The sequence below is a fragment of the Schistocerca gregaria genome, chromosome 4, assembly GCF_023897955.1.
Source record: "Schistocerca gregaria isolate iqSchGreg1 chromosome 4, iqSchGreg1.2, whole genome shotgun sequence".
Lineage (NCBI taxonomy): Eukaryota > Metazoa > Arthropoda > Insecta > Orthoptera > Acrididae > Schistocerca > Schistocerca gregaria.
Window position 1 is genome coordinate 303,819,565 of NC_064923.1, and position 25,423 is coordinate 303,844,987.

A 25,423-nucleotide genomic window follows, 5' to 3' on the forward strand; every position below is an offset into this window, starting at 1 on the left:
CTTAGAATCTTAGACAAATTTCTGTTTTCGTTTATAGTTCAGAAGAAACGCTCTCTTTGGCTGTTACTATAATTTCACTCATTACCTTGAACAGTCAACGCTTAAATATATCTTCGTATTAGTAAATAAAATACAAATCTGTTGAAAGAGAATAAGATTTACGATATGAAATATTTTTAATCTGATTTTCGAAATCAAAGAGGCTGGACGATGTGGGAAAATAGCCAATCACACGTTTGCTTTTGACTTAAACGTTGGTGACTTGTGCAAATGTACATTTGCTACTTGTCTGCAACTGTCGCAAGTTTCAACTGTCATTCTGCAAAGATCTTATAAATACTTACGACCAATTTTATCTTTGGCAAGTAAAACTTGCTGCCGTGTTTGAATTGAGCGGTCTGCACAAAGGTAGTTTTGTAAATAGTGTACAGTATTTTGATTTAGCGGGATGAATACTTACGAAAGAATTTAGCTTTAATATTCGTCAGCCACACATGGTAAGTGCGGAAAATGTTAAATAATTCACCGGCGTCAGTTGCCAGAGCAAATTTTATTTGTTGTTACAGTCCTTTGCCCCTCCAGATCGGAGTTCGCTACTGTAGGATTACCTGCAGTTGTGAGGGTTGAAATCCCGTATGTTGTTTGTATAAAATTATAGGATCGCAAGAATAAATATCCGATTTTTCATTTTGTTTCTATGTTTTCACTGTAGCAAGGCTGTAAGTATAAACTGTCAATGTTGTCAACCCAGAAAAATTAACGAAAAAAGGTGTGCATGGTGTCATTAACGTTGAGCAAATATTAGCCTTTTTCATCGAAATTCCATTAGTACGAAGGGCCTACATCCAGTGAATTTCTGCGTATTGGTCGTTCTTTGAACGTATGCACATTAGGGAGACGAGTAGTTCACTGAAATGTACCAATACGCTTTGTTCTTGCTGTCTGGATCCTTTCGTGTACGTCCGCAGACAACCGTACCGGTATTTTTGCGAGTACTAATTGTTTACATATTTAAGTTTACTCATGGGGGAGAAGCGATTGATGTGCCGTTTCAAGTGATTTAGTTTGGTGGAAGAGATTCTATATGTGTGTTTCACACAGCCGTACTTTTCCAGTGGATCATTACAGCATACTTAGTACATCGAAGTGTAGTATTATTTTATAAACAGTCTTTCATAGGTCTACTGACCGAATGAAGCACTTCAAATCACCTTTACTTTAGTTGTATTCCATGGAGACTGTGGAGAGACACGTCTTGGATGTGGAAAAAAGGCAAAAATATAAATGAAAGTGTAGTACAGTGAAATGACTATGCATTAGGCCTAATTTTTTACAGTGCTGATTCTAACTATAAAATAATGCAAAACATTAAATTCAGAAGTTTCTATGAAGTTACTCTTCAGTGGAGTAGGGAGAGATGGCCAACAGAAAGTTCTGTAATCCAGTCTAAAACTAAAGTACATTATAAATATGACATTAAATGTGCTCTGGTATGTTACTGAATGCACTTTATCCACAAATAAGTCTCCTTTCTGTAGTAATGTTAATCCGTACATCTGCGTCTACATGCACATCTTGAAGTCTTGGTACCAACATAGGTTGTTTCTGCTCTGAGAGTGATATTCATGCTCTTCACTATTTTTATGGAAACAAACATTAGCAACGTCAAATAACGTTAATAAATAGATATATTGTGAATTATTTGTAAAGTACCCAGCTTTTTGAAGAGATCTCTGAAGGATGATGCGAGGACAGCAGACATAATACTTGTAACTCAGTTCACTATTTTGAAAATATCGACTATGTAGAATAAATTTTCCAACAAAGAGATTCCATAACTCATTAATCAATGGAAATATGTAGAATCAACTTTTGTATCACAACCAGCTGTCAATGTGTATTGCAAATATAGCTAATACAGGGTGTGAATGTTGGGAAAAAAATTTAAAATGCTTTATCTCTGGAACAGTGCTAGCTACTTTGTTTGGTTTTTTTTTTATTATTTGAATGATAATTGCTTTATGATTACAAAGAAATCCCCCATTTGGACTTATTTGTGAAAGTTATTTTACTATAGCACTCGGAAATTTTTTACAATTTGTGGAAAAAGACTTTTTTCAAAAATGCCACTTCATTAAATTTTGACTACTTTCAAGTTGGGCAGGTTTTATTTAAAAAAAAATAATCATTTTTAACTTTCAAGCGTACTGTATGTTTTCACTGAAGTTGTTTCTTACTAATTTCTTTGTTACAATGTTTATTTCTGTTGGCTTTGTTGCAGTTATTTCTTATCTCTTTCTACGTTTGCAGTTATTTCTTTTCACTTTCATTATTGCAGATATTTCATACACTTTGTTGTAGTTTCTTGTCAATTTCTTTGTCGTGGTTGTTCACTGAAGGTTTCTGTATTGAGTACGAATTTGTTTATGGAAGAGGCTTCTAAGAAACCTGAGACCATCCAGTGAGTTCTGTGTTTTTGTGAGAAATTTGACAGTTGACAGAGTTGCAATGTGTTTTGTGAAAAGGACTCTTTGAAATGTCTTCTGATTGCAGGTGCTGGAGACTATTTGCATATCCATAAAAGAACTATATATAAGACAGAAAAAAAAATACTCTCACCCCTCTCCCCCTCTTCCCCCCTCTTCCCCCCTCTTCCCCCCTCTTCCCCCCTCTTCCCCCCTCTTCCCCCATCTCCCCCCCTCTTCCCCCCCATCTCCCCCCCTCTCCCCCCATCTCCCCCCCTCTTCCCCCTCTGCACCAAAGATGTTGTGATTACTAACCATAGACACTATGCCTAGACTATCCAGCTATAAACGTATTTTAAATAGTTCTTCATTAATCCTTCCAGGCACCAACCTGTAAAGCATACTCTCTCCCATACCACGACTAAATTAGCACATCTCTTGTGTCTTCTGGCTGCTGCTATATCAGTGTGATGCATTATGTTGGTGATGTTATTCACCGCATATTTTTCATGGTATCATGCAAAGGCATTCATAATACAGCTCCCCCATTGCTGCAGCAGCTTGTGAAACCTTTTTATGCTGTGATTCGTGTCTTCCCGAAGTGATGTGGATGTGACACGTGAGAAATCAGAAAAGGAGGGAAGAGGTTACGAGATGACAGTGCCACAGAAGCTCCTAGGCTACAGATAGGCAACCAGCAACCCTTGGGCTGGATGTGGCCTGCGATTGCTCTTGATCTGACCTACAGAAGAAATTCTTGGTTGGGGGGGGGGGGGGGAGAGGCAAGAGAGAGGGGGGGGGGGGGCATGATGGGGCAGGAGGAGGCTGTGGAGAGAGTATTTTTAGGCATAATTTGTTGGCATGGCATATAGGGAAATTTGTGTCATTCATTTCGGTGCATTACCCCATAAACATTAACATCATGGATGCTACAGTTCTGATGATGTGCTGTGACAAGGTGGCCCATGAGCTTAACTAAGTATGTTAATCAGGCCCATGCTTGTCCTAGGCACTCAGTTCATTTGCGCACCAGATGATTGCAATGTAGTCCTTTGCCAAATATTTGTGTCCCCTTAGAAACTGACAGCTGACCTCTCATCCATGAACTATTTTGTCATGAATTATTCCTAGAGAGGTCGAAGAATCTTACACTGTGATGTTATTTTCTGTTTCTTAAAAGTTTTATTTTCTAATGAACTCATAATTACAACAACGAAAAATGATATCAAGTGGCTCACGTATCAGTGATATGGAAGAAGTGTCTGGGCTGCATGATTTTGCAGTCAGCTGCTGTCACCAGCAGAGAGTGAATGTCTAAAAATTAACAGACCTTCCTTTTGTAAGGAAAATTAATTGCTGTGTGTGTGTGTGTGTGTGTGTGTGTAATTATATTATTGTGTAGTGTTTCCTTACAAAAGGAAGGTCTGTTAATTTTTAGGTATTCACTCTCTGCTGGTGACAGCAGCTGACTGCAAAATCAGGCTGCCTTCCTGTTGCGTGTCGTGTAAAAATCACTGAATTTTGTATATCCCACCGAAGCTAAACAGACTTCATAGGCCTGGAGCCATTGTTGCACATCAATACTCATGGATTTATGGGCTCAGAAACTTCACCTTCTCCACATATTGTTACACACTTATTTACTTTGTCAGTGCTGCTAGTATTGTTTATATCTTTCCAAACTGTGTACTTATTTACTAGGTCAGCCAAACAAACCATGGCCTCCTTCATTTTCTTCAATCCATACATTCTTCTCCAGGTAGTCCCATCATACTCATATCCTCTCTTATCCCATCAACCCACCTCAGATATGGTTTTTTCCTTTGTCTGGTACCTCTGATGTCTTCTTCTCCAACTTTCCTGGTCATCTGGCCTACTCAATGTATTATTTGCTATTTCAGGCTCCTCTCTTTAACCACTGACACAATGTATGATGGTTTGTACAGCTCAATTCACAATTCCCCCTCTCCCGCCCCTCTCCTGCCTCTCTGCATTGGAAGGGCCATACGTAGCATTACAGTTCTGCAGATCCTAATCTTTCAGTGATATTGCAGTGTGGAGTTTGAATGTAGCGATTAGGCATGCCTTCTCGTAGCATGCCAGAATGCAGCCCCACTGTGAGTGGTGGTCTCTAACAGGGTATAAGTTGGTTGATGTTTGTAAATCGCCCTGACTACTGTCAAACGATTGGCAGGCAAATCGGTGTGTTGGAAGAGCTCCTGAGTGTCATGTTCTTGTGATACTTGTACCAGAGGTACCTCAAGTGCTACCCTCTCCTATGGATCCTGCCTTCACTGCAGAAAGTACAGGACGTGTCATTACTCACTCACTTGACTGTGAGAGGTGTGTCAACGGTAGATTTAGGCATCCTATACAGGGTGGATGGGGACCAGGAAGCACTCAGGGTGCTGTACTGATCCCCCAAACAACAGTTCTGGGGTGCTGTCTTAAACTGAAACCGAGCCAGTAGGATTCTCTTCACCTGTTCTGGGGAAACCGTTTTGTCTGGTGTCAGGAGAAGGCAAATGCAAAAGGGTAGGAGTCTATTAATTGTCAGCAGTTCAAACGTGCCGCAAATAATGGTACCCCTTAGGACACAGCATGTTATCTTGGAAGAAGATTCATCATCCGATGGAGAAGTAACTTTAGGTGCGCCCCAGGGAAGTGGGTTGGGACCTTTGGTGTTCATGTTGTAAATTAATGACCTTGCAGACCATATTAATAGTAAAATTGTGCTGTTTGCAGATGATAGTTATCTATTATTATTGCTTATTATTGCTTTTATTCATAATCTGTATGTATAGCACCTGCTGTAAAAATACTGTCAGCATTTAATTTATTAGGTCTTAGTCACTACTTTTTATTCATATTGTCACTAGAGTAATCTAATATTCTCATCTAAACTATGTTCATGATGTAACTCTGATGTGTGAAATGCTGCATGTGTGGAACACTGGTCCGATGTAAGAGAGGGCCTGATGGCCCTAATCTGATCAGGTTAAATAAACAAATAAGTAAATAAAATATAATCAAGTACTATCTGAGACAAGCTCCATAAATATTCAGTCAGATCTTGATAGGATTTCAACATGGCTCAGAGATTTTCAACTTGCTCTAAATGTTCAGAAATGTGAAACTTTTGCACTTCGCAAAACAAAAAATGTAGTATCCTATGACTCTAATATCAATGAGTCACTGTTGGACTTGGCCAACTCATACAAATACCTGGTTGTAACAGTACGTAGGGATATGCAATGGAATGATCACATAGAATCAGCCATGGTTAAAGCAGATGGTGGATTTCAGTTTATTGGTAGAATACAGGGGAAAGGCTGTCAGTCCAATAGAGATTGCTTACAAATAACTCGTGCGACCTGTTATAGAATATTGCTCAAGTGGATGTGACCTGTACCAGATAGGACTAACAGAGGATACTGAATGTATACAGAGAAGGCAGAACAAAAGGTTGCAGGTTTTTTTTTAATCGATGGAGAGTCTCACAGAGATGCTGAAGAACCTGAACTTGAAGAGTCTTCAAGACAGTTGTAGACTACCCCGAGAAAGTCTATTAAAAAAGTTTCAAAAAGCAGCTTTAGATGGTTACCCAAGGGACATATTACGACCTCTTACGTATTGCTCACATGGGGATCATGAGGATACAGTTAGAATAATTACTGCATGCATACTTGCATTCAAACAGTCATTCTTCCTACACTCCATACATGAATGGAATAGAAAGAAACCCTAATGACTGCTACAATAGGATTTACCCTCTGCATTGCTCCTGATGGTAGTTTGTGGAGTGTAGATGTAGATCTAGATCTAGATCTCAATAGCAGTGGGACTGGAGAAGCTTTCTGACTGCGACTCTTGACCTGTTTCTGTGTTGCACCAGAGGAGTTGCTGGCAATGGTGCAGATGGGTTAAATGAGGCTACACATTCCTCCAATAACTTAACGTATCTTCTATATCACGTCCTTTCAGGTGCATCACTTTTTCACTTAGTACAGGTAAATTGACAAACTGTTCCAGCTTTAAGTATTCTGCATTTAAATACCTTTCTAATTCATTGTATAAGACTTCTTAGTTAGATTTCAGTGTTTCTTTCGATATCCTCACGTCCTCTAAATGAAAGTTATCTTTACAGATGCATGCTACTCGGCTACCATCTAACTCCTGCACTTGTGACAAACTACCTTGTATGAAACATTGTGTTGCATCCAGTACCTTGTTGCCATGTATTGTATTAATCGGCGTAGCAGCTTCTACATTCACTCAGACCAGTCCTACTGTAACTTTCGGTATCGTATCCTGCAAGTCAAATTCAGAGATTGTGTTTGCAGTTTAATAGGTTTAACCAACATCTCGGGTATTCCTTGCGACAGTTTGGTTCTTTCAACCATAAAACCTAGACTGAATTATGTCTTGCCCAGCTCTACTATGTGCTGCTGTAAATCACTTTGGGTGTGATGTTTAATCAGAAAGTCCAGACCCAAAGTGACACCATAGCTAAAGCCCATGGTAGGAAGAACTTACACACACACTTGAAAGTCTCTCCTTCCAACTCAGAAACCCAACAGTGTGGAACTGAGAGAATTCACACTTTTACCACCCACACCAATTAACCTACAGCACAATGGGCTCAAATTCATTGTACTCAATATACTCTGGCCAGCCATGGGTATCTGTGATCCTGTATGTAACAACAGCTTATGTGACCTACCTTTTACACAACTGAATAGACATGTATCTGCCACTGATTTTGCCCCATGGTGTCCCTTACTCGAATTTACTGGGAGTGTTGCACAGCAGTCACAGTGCCTCTGTTCTGTTTAAAACAGGGGCACAAGTGTTTCATTGACTCCATCATCTTAGTGCCTATGGACATTTTCTAACAGAGTGCCCATTTGCTTGCACCTCAAATATTGTGGCTTCATACAGAACTTTTGAACATGCCTAAGAGAAAGACGTCTATAACATACAGCCTGTGCATTAAACACTTCTTGCTTTACCCTTGGTCTAGTCAATGAACCAGTTTGTCAATGCGACTGCATTTGCTGCTGCTGCTTCATCCAAAGTTATCAGAAGCTCTTTCCATACCTTCTGCAGCACTTCGGAAGGAAGACACTGCAAAAAAGCATCAACCACTCGTTGTTCTGCTTGATGAAATTGGCTTTATTGACATGATCGTCATTCATTAATTCATACATATCGACCCTGATTCTTCTGATGCAGTCCACACAACACTCTAATGATTTTGCTTCCTTCTTTGTTTCACCATTAAGTTGTTCATGATAATGCCATTAGGTAACATATTTTCTTCCTGAAACTCTGCGAAGGTCTAAGCAACCTGCAATTTTTCATTGCCCTGGCGTGTTGTAGCATCCCCTACAGTTTTAAATGAACTGCACCCAACAACTGTTCATCACTCCAGGAATACTGTTCGGTTTCTCGCTGCAGTTTGGACAAGAATGTAATATTTTTAGAAGGCAGTTCCCCTTCTCGGTTCCAAATCTATTGGCTTCAGCTGCAAACTACTCACTTAAGTAATTGCACCATTCTGGTACTGTCAGGCGAGGGGGTCAAAAAGGGATCTTGTGTGTCAGGCCATATGCAAACTACCTATGAAGACAAAAATGCCTTTCCCAGATTTACCTGGATTGGTGCCACCAATGAGACTGTACCAGCATGAAGGATAGGTGAAGACACGTCCGAAGATGAGCCTTCCATTCTTTGACCTTTCAAATGATTCGCTTCTGTACTCATAGCTTCGTGTCAGCTCTGACCATAGCTACCTTATTTTTAGTATATGCTGAATTGCCTCCTGGGTTGTTGATTTCTCACTGACAGAGATTTTGCTCAGTATAGCATACAGTCTACTCATAGATAAAGGAAAGGACAAAAATAACCAGACAGGCCAAAAAAAATATTGCCGACACTTACTTGCAAACTAACGTTGAAAATGACTGCTGCTGCACCGTCTTCTCTTCAAGGCTCTGTTGGATGACCATTTCCAGTCCCAGCAGATATTCTGACACCAATACTGTAGCAAGTGTAATATAGGATAGGATTGGCTGAGTGGTTCTCTGCTGGAGGTTGGCAGAGGTCCAGGCAATGAATGCAGCAAATCAGTTATCGGAACACTTTATCAACAGACACTAACAGATGTGGTTCAATGCACCTGAAACTAACAGTGGGATGGATCTCCTGTGCCTGGCATGTTGGTACAGGTGCACTGACACAGGCATTCCCCATGGACGGCAACGGTGGCCTGACTACCACGGCATGACAGTGGATGGCAGCAGATGGCTGCTGGGTGGTGGTGTGGCATGGAGGTGACTTCTGTGTGGCTAGGTTGGACATGCAAGCAGTGGTCATATGGTTGCAGCTCTGTGGAGACAGTGTCATAGGTGCAGCAACAACTGACACAGGCTGTGCATCATCAGACAGCCCAGACCCACCTGCAGGTTCAGGGGCTAGAATAGGCCCACAGTTTTCCTTCCTGTTGTAAGAGGCGACTAAAAGGAGTCTGAAACGTTTTAGCTTATAAGTGATGGTCCCCTATCGGGTTTGACCTCCATATTTCCAAATTCTTCTGAAGAGCAAGCAAATTGGGGATGGGTGCCTTACATGGTGCATTGTGTCCATCGTGCATTGAGACCTTTAGCCAGCTTTCTCGTCATCATATTGCCGTCCTGCTCGTTCTCCATTTCTTGGGCAAGGATACATTCCTGGGTGTGTTTTACACCACACACTACACAGTGTTGCTTTTTGCAGAGACGACGACCATGGACTTCCTTGCACCTAATATTCAGCATGGTAGCCAGTCCGTTGTGGTGGGGCCGCCATGTACTCTGTTGGTTGAAGCCCCCTGACAACACAGGGATCGCTCTGCTAATGCCTGCGCCGTTAACTCCCCATATATGCCAAGGAGTAGATGCCTATCTCCCTGCGGAATTAGGACTCCCAACAATGGCCGTCCTGCCAGGTGGCCCTTGCTGATGCTGGGTGGTGCCCGTGGAGAGGGTCCTTGGTTGGAGTGGGTGGCATCAGGGCGGATGACCCACAATGAAGTGTGCTACATAATCTCTTGCTGGTGGCCAGCCAACAGCAGTCTCTAAGCATTCTTGGGCTCAATTCAATGCTCAGAAATATGATCCCAAATCGTTACCCTCCCTGGCCACACCGTAGGCGGAGCGTAAGGCTGTGGATGGCAGTGACAATTATTTGCCCCGGTTCCTAATTTGTACGAGAGCTGATGGGGAGTCTTTCATGTCAACAAAGCCTCAGTTATTCGTAGAGCATTTAGAGGACAAGTTTGTGGAGATGGAGGGCTTGTCCAAATTGTGCTCAGTCAGTATTGATAAAAACGGCATCCTATGCCCAGTCACAAAAGTTACTTGCTTGTGACAAGTTGGGGGATGTTTCAGTTACCATCACACCCCATAACAGTTTAAATACGGTCCAGGGTATTATTTTCCATAGGGACCTTCTTTTGCAGTCTGATGCCGAACTGCGCACCCGTTTAGCGCGTTGAGGTGTTCATTTCGTCTGTCGCGTTGATCGGGGTCCGAAGGATAATCAGATTGCTACCGGTGCCTTCATCTTGGCCTTCAAGGAGCAAGATCTCGCTGGACTCTGACACAATGGATGTCACTTGCACAGATACTCAATCGGTGGTAGCAGGTGACCCAGCCGCTTTATCTGCCTCCTCGATCCCTTCATGCCTTTCTCGGCCATGAACAATGTCATTCTCCGGTGGAACTGCAGCAGTTTTTTTCCACCATCTTGCTGAGCTATGACAACTTCTCAGCCTTCACCGTTTCCTCTTCATTGCTCTTCAAGAAACTTGGTTTCTGGCGATTCAAACCCCCGCCCTCCGTGGCTGTCGGGGTTATCATAGGAACCAGGCAGCTTATGAGAGGGTATCTGGTAGCATCTGCATCTACATCATTCACTTTGTTTACAGCGAGTCTGTCCCTCTACAAACACCTTTAGAGGCTGTCGCTGTTCGGGTGTGGACACCTCAGGCTGTTACTGTCTATAGTCTCTATTTTCCACTGGATGGTGATGTCCCACAGCGTGTCCTGGCTGCGCTGATGGCCCAATTGCTGCCACCTTTTCTGTTACTGGGCGACTGGGGTGGATCAGTTGCAACAGGCCGAGGCAGCACCGTTGAGCAAGTATTGGCACAGCTCGACCTTTCTCTTTTAAATAAACGACTTGTGCGGTAGTGACCACTTTCCAATCTTTCTGTCACTGCCACAGCAGCACTCTTCTGGGTGCCCCTGCAGATGGGCTATGAATAAGGCTGACTGGGACTTGTTCACTTCGATTGCCACTATTAAGCCTCTTTCCAATGACACCATTAATGCGGTGGTTCACTCGGTCACCACCGGCATCATTACTACCGCAGAATCTGCCATTCCCTGTTCTTCTGGGTCCCCTCGACGGAGGACTGTGCCTTGGTGGTCGCCCGAGATCGCAGGCGGGCACTCCAGCGTCACAAGTGGCATCCCTCATTGGAACACCTCATCGCCTTTAAACGGCTCCATGCGCAAGCCCGTCACCTCATTCGCCAATGCAAGCAGGAGTGCTCAGAAAGGTATGTCTCCACCATTGGCCTCCATACCTCTCCATCGCAGGTTTGGGCCAAGATTAGGCGACTCTGTGGCTATCAGACCCCCGTCAGAGTACCTGCACTTTCACTGAATGGAGCAGTCTTTAATGGCTACGACGCAATTGCAAACTGCTCCACTTCTGTGAATTACCCACTGGCCTTTCACTCCCTGAAAGAGGGGTTGGAATGTCGGAGCCTTTCATTTCACACGCTCCATTCAGTGAGTGGGAATTCCAAAGTGCCCTAGCCACTTGGCCTGATACGGCTCCCAGGCCAGATCGTATCCACTGTCAGATGCTCAAACACTGCTCGGTGGACTGCCAGCGATGCCTCCTAGACCTTTTCAACCGTATCTGGGTTGAGGGTGAGATTCTGTCACAGTGGTGGGAAATCATCGTAATCCCCGTGTTGAAACCTGGCAAGAACCCACTAGAGGTGGACAGCTACCGCTCCATTAGCCTCACCAACATTCTTTGCAAGTTGCTCGAACGCATGGTGAACCAGAGATTGAGTTGGCTTCTTGAGTCTCGGGGCTTTCTGGCTCTGTCTCAGGGTGGATTGCATAAGGGCCGCTCTGCCACTGATAATCTTGTGTGCCTGGAGTCTGCCATCTGTATAGCCTTTGCCCACCGTCAGCATCTGGTTGCCGTCTTTTTTGACATGCGGAAGGCATATGATACGACATGGCGACATTGCATCCTCTCTACACTTCATGGTTGGGGCCTTTGGGGTCCGCTCCCAATTTCATACAAAATTTTCTGTCCCTTCATTCCTTCCATCTGCAAGTTGCGGCCTCCAATAGTTCCTCCCAAGTTCAGGAGAATGTACTACCGCAAGGACCTGTCTTAAGTGTCTGCCTCTTTTTGATTGCAATTAGTGGGCTCACTGCAGTGGTGGGAACATCTGTCTCATCTTCCTTGTATGCTGATGACTTCTGCCTATACTATAGCTCCACTGGCATTGCAGCTGTTGAATGGCAGCTGCAGGGTGCTATCTGAAAGGCACGGTCTTGGGCACTAGCGCATGGCTTCCAATTTTCGGCTGCCAAGACCTGCGTTATGCATTTCTGCCGGTGACGCACTGTTCACCCTGAGCCATGGCTTTATCTTGATGGCGAAGCCCTTGCTGTGGTAGAGATGCATCGGTTTTTGGGATTGATTTTCGATAACCGGTTAACTTGGCTGCCTCATAATCAGCAGCTTAAGCAAACATCCTGGCGGCATCTTAATGCTCTTCATTGCTTGAGTCACACCAGCTGGGGTGCCGATAGCTCTACCCTTCTAAGGCTGTACCAGGCATTAATTCAGTCCTGTCTAGAGCCTGGCTTATGGTTCAGAATCACCTTCTGCATTGTGGTTGCTGGACCCCATCCTTCACAGCAGGATCCAATTCGCCACTGGAGCTTTCCAGACAAGCCCTGTCAATAGTGTACTTGTGGAGGCAGGTGTCCCTCAATTGCGGTTGCGGCGCCAACGATTACTGGCCACTTAAGCTACACACGTTTGTAGCTTGCCTGGGCATCCCAATTATCATCTCCTTTTCCCTCAGTTGGTCGGCTATCTTCCGGAACGGCGGTCACAGTCTGGGTGTATGATCACGTCACATCAGAGCTCTTGTCTCTGGGCTTGAGGTTTTCCATCTTCCACCTCTTTTCCGGGACCCTCTGTGTATACCGCCGTGGTGTGTGCCCCGCCTATGCCTTTGGCTCAATTTGGCACAGGGTCCAAAGGACTCAATCCCTCCTGAGGCCCTCCGCCGCTGCTTTCTTTCAATCCTTGCTACGTTTGAAGGCTCTCATGTTGTCTATACTGACGGTTCGATAGTTGCTGGTCGTGTCAGTTATGCTCTTACTCTAGGGGATCATTATGAACAACACTCATTGCCAGCTGGCCGCAGTATTTTCACTGCTGAGCTGGTTGCCATCTCTCGTGCCCTAGAGTATATCCGCTTCTGCTCAGGTGAGTCCTTCATTATCTGCAGTGACTCCCTGAGCGGTTTATGAGCTATCGGAGCTATCGACCAATGTTACTGTCGCTCTCGTTTGGTGCTGGCTGTCCAGGAGTCCCTCCATACTCTTGCCCATTGCAGCCGCTCTGTGGTCTTTGTGTGGACCCAGGGGCTTGTCGGCATCCCGGGAAATGATCATGTTGACACGCTGGCCAAACAGGCTGTCGCTGCATCAGCTTTGGAGATAGGCCTTTCGGAGAGTGACCTCAGGTCAGTTTTGCAGCAGAAGGAACTTCCCACCTTGGGTGAAAAATGGCACATGATTCCTTCACCCACCAAACTTCGGGCCATCAAGGAGGCTACCGGTGCGTGTCGCTCCTCCTTGCGGGTCTCTCGCAAGGACTCTGTTGTCCTCTGCCATCTATGCATTACACATGGGTAACACGCAGCTATTTATTGCGCCGCTAGGACCCACCTTTATGTCGTTGGGGGTCAGCTTTGATGGTGTTCCACATCTTGTTGGACTGCCCACTTTTAACTCCGCTCAGACGTTTGCACTGCCTGACATGCTTGCTCCACTTTTATCGGATGACATTGTGATGGCAGATTTAGTTTAGAGTTTTATTCGTTCAGGGGGGTTTTTATCCCTTGCTCTAAGTGTTTGTCCTTTTTTGTGTTGAGTCTGGCCTTTAGCCTACGATTTTAGACTGGGATTTGTAATGCATTCCTTGGTGGTTGGCTTTTCCTTTTTAGTTTCTGTGATCGGCCAACCACTGCCACACTCGGTGTGATTTTAATTCCTTTTGTCCCCTGTCTGTGTCTTTCTTGTCCTGTGTTGTCTCTTGTCATCTCCATTGTTTGTTTTTATTCCTTGTGGGGGGTTTCAAGTTCATGGAAAAAGGGACTGATGGCCCTAGTAGTCTGGTCCCTTCATTCAAACCAACCAACCAACCAAGACAGACCAAATGTGACGACACCTTGTCAGGCTGGTCGTGGTAGTTTAAATCCCCCATTCCATATGCTGAGAGTTGCAGAAAGCCCATCTATCGAAGTTGTGACAAAACATCTGGAGCAGGGGTGATGATCAGTCGTGGCATAACCAGTATGTCACTTGGTCATGTAGCAGGGGTCCACATGATACCCCTCCAGTTGACTTGCGGAACCAGGCCTCTACTGACATTGCTGAGCTGAAAGTGCATTGGCTGACAGTCTGTGGCATGGTTTCATTGCTGAGTGGCTTTTCTGGCTGCCAGATTCTGCAGATCTGTACATCTCGAGAATTCATTGCAATCTTAAGTTGACATGCATAAGTTCGAACAAGTACACCTTCGTTGAGTGATTTGAGTATCCACATGCCTTCTATGTCATTATTGAGTGAGTATATGGTGTGATCACTTTTGAGGAATATAATTATTTCCACAATACAGCATACATGGCAGGTGCATGTTTGCAGTTAAAATTCACTCCACTCTTGTTCATTGTTCCTTTATGGTATTGTACTTAAGATCATTACTGTATAAAATATATTTCCAATTTAAGTTAATGAAAGCACACATGACGTTCCTTTTGTAATATTTTTCACTTCATATACAATAATATTGCATTCATTCCTTGTAAATTCTTCAATTTTTTATGCAAGTTTCAATGCAGAATTCTTTCGCCCAACATATGGTTTCACTACTGATGAAACAAAATACTCATGACTATCTAAATTTCCTTAAGGTGTCTGCAAAGTAAAGTATTTTGCTGCTAATCATTTCATCAGAAGTTATGATTTGTTTTGTTTATTTAATTTTCCTGAAGATTCAATGATATTTTCTGGAAGATGATTGGCATAGCAAGAATTACTTTAATTCACTATTGCACATTTTGAAAATACTTTCTTCTGGATGTTAAATGTCTCGCACATTTCACTTGTGGTACATGTCTATATTCAAAATCTGTGATTGTTCCATTCTGTAAATTACAAAGTAATATGATGGTGGTAATTCCCTAAAATGTGCTCTGCAAATAAAAAAAGAAAAAAAAGGAAAAGAAATGTAATGTGTGTGTCAAGGAATCATGTACGCAGGTATATCATGAACTAAATACAATTTTGACAGAAAAACAGAATGTAAATTGGAATGGGACAAAGGAATATCTCCTGGATTTGTAATGAAAGGACTGTTTTGCAAAATCCACCCATTCTGTTTTGTACTGCAGACATGGTTGCTAACATTGACTGACTACCTGTGGTACGAGATGTAAAAGCAGAAACTGTGAAGTTCTGTGTCAAACACAAAAAATATTTGTATTTCCAGTAATCTGTAAATACATATTTGACCTTCATTCCTATTTTAATGGTGAAAGTGCAGTGTTAGCTCATGTTAATGTATGATAAAATCCCATTCTCTGCACTTTTTTGGTATGCTGTGTTTTTGTTTTATTGTAACACTATTAACTGTGTTGCAGGTGTGTTTTTGTTTTATTTTAACACACGATTAAATGTGTTGCAGGTGACATTGTGTCATTTGCACTCATGTCTAAAGAGTTCCTGAATACAACAGACATTTCTGATACCTTTGCTGGTGTTCCAAGAAAACAGAAATTTGTAACAAATCCAACACCTTCGGCCGTTACCAGATATGTATGCATTTCAAAAGAAGGTAAGATTTTACAATGTCCAGATTTTTGTTTTCTTTGCAGTCACAAGAGAATTCTACATTATTTATTTCAGTTTGGCACTTAATGCAATTTTCTCATGTGACAAAAATTAAAATTATTATTTTTTTCATTGAGTAATATTGCTGATATTGAGAATATTGCTTATAATATTTTGAATTTGACTTAAGTAGTGAACAACTCTCTCTATTTAATAATAGAAAGTAATTTTCCTGTTAAAACCAGAAAAACAGTTTATAAATGATGATTTGGTAAGGGAAAGAGATTGAACAGACGTAACAATATGAAATAATATTGTAAATATGAAAATAAAAGTAATCTTGTCATAAAAATCACGAACGGGGGAGTAAACCATTGCTCAATGAGAAACACTGTTTTCCACATTGCAAATTGTTTGTTCAAATTTGTTTACTTTGCAGCAGATGGTTCATCCCATTCTCAACCCTTGGCATTCTGGGAGAGTGTGAGAAATAATGATCCAGTAGTTACTCAGCATGTGTGCACTTTTGAAGAATCGGGAAGTGATGTTAGTTCATCAGTCGCATCCACCAATGTGGTGCTGAAAAAACATGTTGCAGTCATTCCAGCAGATGCAATACCAGCATTTCCTGGTTTTTGTTCTGCTGAGCGTCTTAATCAGAAACGATACAGCCAGCATGAACATGTTTCTCACAAACAGCATCCACCAGCACGCATCAAGTCATGCCGAGAACAGCAGAAATCCACAAGTGGGCAGAAGCATGCTTACTTATAAGTCATTTTTGCTTAGTAAATCATAATTCGCATGATCTGTAATCAGGAATGCCACTGGAGTGTGTTTTATATATATAGAATAGTGCTCACCAAATACATAATTTGTATCAGAATCAATAGTGCACAACATTTTGTTAGTTAACATAGTCACATAGAGCCAAAGAAAAGAATAGAGAAAGGAGAAGCTGAATGAATGTTCAAAAAAAAAAAAAAAAAAAAAAAGAATGATCAATTCAGTTCCCCGTATCGAAGGTGATAGGCAAGAGCAGAAAGGCTTGTTGTATGGTGTGTTCTATAGGTAATCAGGAAATGTTTAGTAGATCAAAACCTGCTGCACAATTCCTATTCAGACATTGAAACAAATGATACTACTCATAAAAATTAATAATTGGAGTAAGCAAGCAAAATACAGCAATCGTAGAGAATCTGTTGAATGAAGTTACAAATGTATGCCAAAACAGGGCTAGCAGAATATATCTTTTGTAATAGACTTTTGTGGGAATGGATTAATTTGCACTGTTGATAAATAATTTTGTTATAGAACAATAATCATTCTCTTGTGCGTGTTTTTGTTGACAAATTATGTTGATGAGGTAGCACTATGTAAATGTCAAACTATAGACTGCTTCCCCAGCAATTAATGTCATTCAGTAATTGTGGTGAAAATGATTTTTCTTCATTTCACATGCATCTTGGAAGTCTGCAAAAGATTTTCAAATTAGTAATGCCATTAAGTTTTCTTTTAGTTCTTTTGACAATTTTTGCATGTTCTGCTTTCATGTACTGGTCTTTTGTTTTCAGTTGTTCCTGTAATTTCTGTGTAGGCTTATTTTGCTGCTTCTACATTGCTTGTAATTTGCTCACTTTCTGGTCTTTGCTACTTACATTACCTCTTTCTCATTAGTTTTCTTTGCTGTTGTCATAGTTACACTCTTAATATCAGGTGGTTATATTAAACTGACGATGTTCAGAGTGCTGCAGTGACGGCTGTATACATCGCAGGATGCCAGAACATTGTAGGTATGTTCATTAATTGGTGCACTCATGGAGTGTACTAAAAAAATAGTAGTTCCACTTTGTGTCACCAGATGAAAATATGGCACAGTAAACAGAATGTGAGATGTTTCCTGTTTTGATGTTAGTATGCTGTTTGTCGCTTGACGACGTGTTGATTTCTTGTGTGAAGTGACATAGCTGGTGCAAAGGATTATAAAGGTTGTAGTTTTCCATACAAAGCGCAATTGTATTGAGAAGAAAGGCCATGCACTGCTGATAAAAAAATTTAAAATCTGAATTGCAGCAGTAGCGGCACTGCATTGCGGGAATATCACCAACAAAAACAGCTGTAAGGAGACCTCGTGTCAATAAGTGAGCTAAAAAATCTGATCAAGAAGTGTGAAGAAATGGGTGAATTAGGTGGTGCAGCAGGGGCAGGGAGGTGTCCCATTCCCATGCCAGTTGTTGAAGTTGGTGTACCTGTAGCTCACTATGCAGCACATGCCTCAAATTCTGCAGCAAGTGCTCAAGCGGTGTCATGGGGATTCTCTCTCCTCTGGTCAACAGTTCAAAAGATATTGTGGTGCATTTTACACTCGTATCTGTACAAGATTCAGGATGTGTACCATATGATGCCCCAAGGTAGGATACAACACTATGAATTTGTCATGTCCCCCCCCCCCCCCCCCCCCCCCCCCCCCGACATTTGTTGAGATGTATGATTTGAGACCAGGGAATATTTTTTGGACAGACGAGGCACGTTTTACTCTGCATGGTGCCATGAATACACAGAACTGATGCACATATGGTTCTACTCTACCACTTGTTGTGCAGGAGCATCCATTGGACTCAGCTTATGTGGCTATGTGATGTGGTTTCACAAGCTCCTTTATTCTCGGTCCATTTTTCTTTGAAGAGATGATGCCTTAGGGGACTGTTAGGTGTACAGTGACATCTGTACTTTATAAGGACCTCCTTGTGAAACATGTGATTACAGTTTTGCAAGAATGCAACTGTGTCCACACCATGATTTTCATGCTAGTTGGGATGACACCACATGTCGCTTGCAGGTGAAAGATTAACTTCGAGAAACCTGTGGTAATGACTGCATCATCTCCAGGCAGTTTCAAGATGTGTGGTCTTTCAAATTCCCCAACCTAAATCCATGTGACATCTGGTTTTGGGGATATCTGAGAGATCAAGTCTATCAGAGATGTATCTGGACTCTTCCTTATATGAGGGACAGCATAAGACAACATATCACTCTGCTTACACTGGATATGCTGCAAGCAACCATGCTATGTTAAGTAAGCAGCATGTTGCTGAGTCAGGAGACTGTGTATTGAACACATGTTATAACTTTGAGGGTATCCTAATAAACATGTCAGTAATACTATTATCATGTGTTTGATCATTCCCCTTATCCTGCACCCACACCACATTCTGACTGCTTTTTTTTGAGTCGTCAGTCTTCTGATGGGTTTGTTGCTGCCCATCACGAATGCCTCTCCTGTGATAACTTCAGATTATCAATTGCACCTCATGATAATAATTGCAACCTATGTCCTCAGTTGCTGGGTGTGTTCCAATCTCCCATCTTCCTCTATACTTTTTACCCTCTACAGCTCCCTCCAGTGCCTTGGAAGTTATTGCCAGATGTCTTGACAGATTTGCTGTCGTCCTGTCCCTTCTCCTTTTCAGTGTTTCCCATATGTCCCTTTCCTAGGGTTTTCTTTGGAGAACCACCTCTTTTCTTACCTTATCAGTCCACCTAATTTTCAACATTCTTCTGCAGCACATCATCTCAGAAGCTTTGATTCTCTTCTGTTCCAGTTTTCTCACAGTCCATGTCTCACTATTAATAATATTGTGCTTCAAACGTATACATTCTCGGAAATTCCTTCCGCAAATTAATAATACTAGCAAACATCTCTTGGCTAGGAACTCCCTCTTTGCCAGTGCTAGTCTGCTTTTAAAGTTCTCCTAGCTCTGTGCTCCACAGCTTATTTTGCCACCTAGCTAGCAGAATTCCTTAACTTTGTCTTTCCAAATTCTTATGTTAAGTTTATTGCATTTCTCATTTCTGTTACTTCTCATTACTTTTGTCTTTCTTTGGTGTACTCTCCATCCATATTCTGTACGCATCAGATTGTTCATTCCATTCAACACATCCTGTAATTCTTCTTTGCGTTCACTGAGGATAGTAATATCATCAGTTAATGCTATCATTGATATCCATTCACCCTAAATTTTATTCTGACTCTTGAACCTTTCTTTCATTTCTCTCATTGCTTTTTGTATGTTCAGATTCAAGAATAGGGTCAAAAGACTACATCTCCGCCTTACACCCCTTTTAGTCCGAGCACTTCGTTCTTGACTTTCCAGTCTTATTGTTCCCTATTGGTTTTTGTACATTTTGTATTTTATATGTCTTTCCATATAGCGTACCCCCATTTTTCTCAGAATTTTTAACATCTTGCACCATTTTACATTGTTGAGCACTTTTTCCTGGTCGACAAATCCAATAAACTTATCCTTATTTTTCTTCAGTCTTGCTTCCAGTATCAGCTGCAATGTCAGAAATGCCTCTCTGGTGCCTTTACTGTTCCTAAAGCCAAAGTGGTTGTCATCTAACAGATTCTCAATTTTGTTTGCTGTTCTTCTGTATGTTCAAGAGGTTGAAAATACCGCTACAGTTGTAAGATTCTTTTATTTAACACACGACCAGTTTCAGGCATCTTGTACTCGTCCAATTTGGTGCTCAGGGTCACAGCACCAAGCTAAGACACCTGAAAATGGGTGTACAAGAGCCCGTAACTAGTCATGTGTTAAATAAAATAACCATTCAACTGTAGCAGTATTTTCAACCTCTGCTACAATCCTCAGTTGCGGATGTTCCTCCAACAGGATTTCTTCTGTTTATTATTCTTGTCAGCCACTTGAATGCTTGAGGTGTTAAGCTGATTGTATGGTAACTCTCACAGTTGTTGGCACATGCTATCTTTGGAATAGTGAGGATGATCTTCCAAAAATCTGATTGTATATTGCCAGTCTCACATATTCTACACACCAACGTGAATAGTCGTTTCGTTGCCCCTGCCCTAATGATTTTAGAAATTCTGATGGAATGTTATCTCTCTCTTGTGCCTTATGTGACCTCAAGCCTCTAAAGCTATTTTAAATTCTGATTCTAATACTGGACCCCCTATCTCTTCCTGCTGACTCTTGTTTCTTCTATTACATCATTGGACAAATCTTCCCACTGATAAAGACCTTAAATGTACTCTTTTTACCTCCCAGCTGTCTCCTCTGCATTTAACGGTGGAGTTCCCATTAATGTTAGCGCCCTTGCCTTAAATTTCACAGAATGTTCTTAGAGTTTTCTATAGACTGTGTCCATCCTTCCAATGATCAGTTTCTTCTCATTTTTCATGCAGCCATTTTGCTTTATCTGTCCTGCACTTCCTGTGTATTTCATTTCTAAGTTACTTGTGTTCCTTTAATTCCCTGAAATTTTTTGTATTTACTTCTGTCATTAGCTAGCTGAACTGTTTCATATGCTATCCATAGTTTCTTCGCAACTGCCTTCCTTGCACCTCTTCAACTGAAATGCCTATTGGGCTGTTCATTACAGCAGTACCTATAGCCTCAGTAGGTATGTTCATTAATCGGTGTGTGTCTCTTCTCTTCATCATTATTAAATTGTGATCTGGCTCTATATCTGCTCCTGAGTACGTCTTACAATCCAATATCTGATTTCCGAATCTCTTTCAAACTATCTAACTGAAATCTTCCCGTTTCTCCTGGTCTTTTCCAAGTATACCTTCTCCTCTTGTGATTCTTGAAAAGAGTATTCACTATTACTAACGGATGAACCATGGACCTTGCCATTGGTGGGGAGGCTTGCGTGCCTCAGCGATACAAATGGCCGTACCGTAGGCGCAACCACAATGGAGGGGTATCTGTTGAGAGGCCAGACAAACATGTGGTTCCTGAAGAGGGGCAGCAGCCTTTTCAGTAGTTCCAGGGGCAACAGTCTGGATGATTGACTGATCTGGCCTTGCAACATTAACCAAATTGGCCTTGCTGTGCCGGCACTGCGAACGGCTGAAAGCAAGGGGAAACTACAGCCGTAATTTTTCCCGAGGACATGCAGCTTTACTGTATGATTAAATGATGATGGTGTCCTCTTGGGTAAAATATTCCGGAGATAAAATAGTCCCCCATTCGGATCTCCGGGCAGGGACTACTCAGGAGGATGTCGTTATCAGGAGAAAGAAAACTGGTGTTCTACGGATCGGAGCGTGGAATGTCAGATCCCTTAATCGGGCAGGTAGGTTAGAAAATTTAAAAAGGGAGATGGATAGGTTGAAGTTAGATATCGTGGGAATCAGTGAAGTTCGGTGGCAGGAGGAACAAGACTTCTGGTCAAGTGACTACAGGGTTATAAACACAAAATCAAATACGCGTAATGCAGGAGTAGGTTTAATAATGAATAGAGAAATAGGAATGCGGGTAAGCTACTACAAACAGCATAGTGAACGCATTATTGTGGCCAAGATAGATACAAAGCCCATGCCTACTACAGTAGTACAAGTTTATATGCCAACTAGCTTTGCAGATGATGAAGAAATTGATGAAATGTATGATGAGAGAAAAGAAATTATTCAGGTAGTGAAGGGAGACGAAAATTTAATAGTCATGGGTGACTCGAATTCGTCAGTAGGAAAAGGGAGAGAAGGAAACATAGTGGGTGAATATGGATGGGGGGTAAGAAATGAAAGAGGAAGCCGCCTGGTAGAATTTTGCACAGAGCACAACTTAATCATAGGTAACACTTGGTTCAAGAATCATAAAGGAAGGTTGTATACATGGAAGAATCCTGGAGATACTAAAAGGTATCAGATAGATTCTATAATGGTAAGATAGAGATTTAGGAATCAGGTTTTAAATTGTAGGACGTTTCCAGGGGCAGATGTGGACTCTGACCACAATCTATTGGTTATGACCTGTAGATTAAAACTGAAGAAACTGCAAAAAGGTGGGAATTTAAGGACATGGGATCTGGATGAGCTGAAAGAACCAGAGGTTGTACAGAGTTTCAAGGAGAGCATAAGGGACCAATTGACAGGAATGGGAGAAAGAAATACAGTAGAAGAAGAATGGGTAGCTCTGAGGGATGAAGTAGTGAAGGCAGCAGAGGATAAAGTAGGTAAAAAGACAAGGGCTGCTAGAAATCCTTGGGTAACAGAAGAAATATTGAATTTAATTGATGAAAGGAGAAAATATAAAAATGCAGTAAATGAAGCAGGCAAAAAGGAATACAAACATCTCAAAAATGAGATCAACAGGAAGTGCAAAATGGCTAAGCAGGGATGGCTAGAGGACAAATGTAAGGATGTAGAAGCTTATCTCACTAGGGGAAAGATACATACTGCCTACAGGAAAATTAAAGAGACCTTTGGAGAGAAGAGAACCACTTGCATGAATATCAAGAGCTCAGATTGCAACCCAGTTCTAAGCAAAGAAGGGAAGGCAGAAAGGTGGAAGGAGTATATAGAGGGTTTATACAAGGGCGATGTACTTGAGGACAATATTATGGAAATGGAAGAGGATGTAGATGAAGACGAAATGGGAGATAAGATACTGCATGGAGAGTTTGACACAGCACTGAAATTCCTGAGTCGTAACAAGGCCCCGGGAGTAGACAACACTCCATTAGAACTACTGACGGCCTTGGGAGAGCCAGTTATGACAAAACTCTACCAGCTGGTGATCAAGATGTACGAGACAGGCGAAATACCCTCAGACTTCAAGAAGAGTATAATAATTCCAATCCCAAAGAAAGCAGGTACTGACAGATGTGAAAATTACCAAACTATCAGTTTAATAAGTCACAGCTGCAAAATACTGACGCGACTTCTTTACAGACGAATGGAAAAACTGGTAGATGCGGACCTCAGGGAGGATCAGTTTGGATTCCGTAGAAATGTTGGAACGCGTGAGGCAATACTGACCCTACGACTTATATTAGAAGAAAGATTAAGAAAAGGCAAATTCTAGCATTTGTAGACTTAGAGGAAGCTTTTGACAATGTTGACTGGAATACTCTCTTTCAAATTCTAAAGCTGTCAGGGGTAAAATACAGGGAGCGAAAGGGTATTTACAATTTGTGCAGAAACCAGATGGTAGTCATAAGAGACGAAGGGCATGAAAGGGAAGCAGTGGTTGGGAAAGGAGTGAGACAGGGTTGTAGCCTTTCCCCGATGTTATTCAATCTGTATATTGAGCAAGCAGTAAAGGAAACAAAAGAAAAATTCAGAGTAGGTATTAAAATTCATGGAGAAGAAGTAAAAACTTTGAGGTTCGCCAATGACATTGTAATTATGTCAGAGACAGCAAAGGACCTGGAAGAGCAGTTGAACGGAATGGACAGTGTCTTGAAAGGAGGATATAAGGTGAACATCAACAAAAGCAAAACGAGGATAATGGAATGTAGTCAAATTAAATCTGGTGATGCTGAGGGAATTAGATTAGGAAATTACACTTAAAGTAGTAAAGGAGTTTTGCTATTTAGGAAGTAAAATAACTGATGATAAGGTGGATAGATCACGTAACTAATGAGGAGGTATTGAATAGGATTGGGGAGAAGAGGAGTTTGTGGCACAACTTGACTAGAAGAAGGGATCAGTTGGTAGGACATGTCCTGAGGCATCAAGGGATCACAAATTTAGCATTGGAGGGCAGCGTGGAGGGTAAAAATCGTAGAGGGAGGAGACCTAGAGGTGAATACACTAAGCAGATTCAGAAGGATGTAGGTTGCAGTAGGTACTGGGAGATGAAGAAGCTTGCACAGGACAGAGTAGCATGGAGAGCTGCATCAAACCAGTCCCAGGACTGAAGACGACGACGACAACAACAACAACAACAACGGATATTTATTGCAGAACTCAATTATTCTTTTTGCCCTCTCATTCCTATTACCAAGCCAATATTCTGCCATAACCCTTTCTTCTACTTCCTCGCCTACAATCGCATTCCAATCCTCATGACTATTAGATCTTCGTATCCCTTTACATACTGAGCCACCTGTTCAATATCCCTCCCTCTACCCCCCCCCCCCCCTCTCTGTCTCTCTCTCTCTCTCTCTCTCTCTCTCTCTCTCTCTCTCTCTCTCTCTCTCTCTCTCTCTCTCTCTCTCTCCCCCTCCCCCTCCCTCTCCCTCCATCTTCTGCCTGTAACGTCAGCATGTATTCCACAACTATTGTTGTCGGTGTTGGGTTGCTGTCAATTCTGTAACAACCCCATCACTGAGCTGCTCACAGTAACTCACACCCTATTCGTAATGAATCCTACTCCCATTATACCATTTTCAGCTGCTGTTGATATTACCCTTTACTCATTTCACCAGAAATCATTGTCTTCTCTCCATTTCACTTCACTGATCCCTATTATAACTAGATTGAGCGTTTGCACTTCTCTTTTCAGATTTTATAGTTTTCCAAGCACGTTCAAGCTTCTGACATTCCATGCCCTGACTCATAGAACATTATTCCTTAGTTAGTTATTAAATCTTTTTTTCATGGTCAACTCCCCCTTGGCAGTTCCCTTCTTAGTGATCCAAACAGGTGGCTTGCCCGCAATCTCCTGTGGATACACGTTATATATAGTTAAAGCTGTGGTTTCTATTGCCTTCTGCATCATCTTGTCATAGATTGTTGTTGATTCTTCCGCCTTCCAGGGGCATTTTCCCACCTTAAGGGTGAAACTGTCCATTCCTCTGCCCTCTTTGACAAGGCCATTGGTAGAAAGAGGATAGCTTCTGATGCAGGAAGTCATGGGCCATCTTTATTGATGATTGTTTAAATTTTTTTTTATTTATTCAGAATTCAAGCAGTGGTGAGGTTCGAACATGGAACTGAGGACATTTTGATTACTATTCAAAGACACTACTTCAGACCATCAACACACCTACAATATT

The 25,423-nt window shown here is 42.0% G+C and overlaps 1 protein-coding gene across 1 annotated transcript in view; it reads left to right on the forward strand.

The window, feature by feature from the left end:
• Positions 1–360: 360 nt before the first annotated feature.
• LOC126266703 (uncharacterized) overlaps positions 361–25,423 on the forward strand; it is a 348,549-nt gene continuing 323,486 nt past the window's right edge. Inside the window, exons 1-3 of the mRNA XM_049971146.1 lie at positions 361–408; positions 15,528–15,677; positions 16,113–16,421. Of these exons, the coding sequence (XP_049827103.1) occupies positions 15,551–15,677; positions 16,113–16,421 (436 nt within the window). The 5' untranslated portion in view covers positions 361–408; positions 15,528–15,550. The remainder of the gene's footprint in view (positions 409–15,527; positions 15,678–16,112; positions 16,422–25,423) is intronic.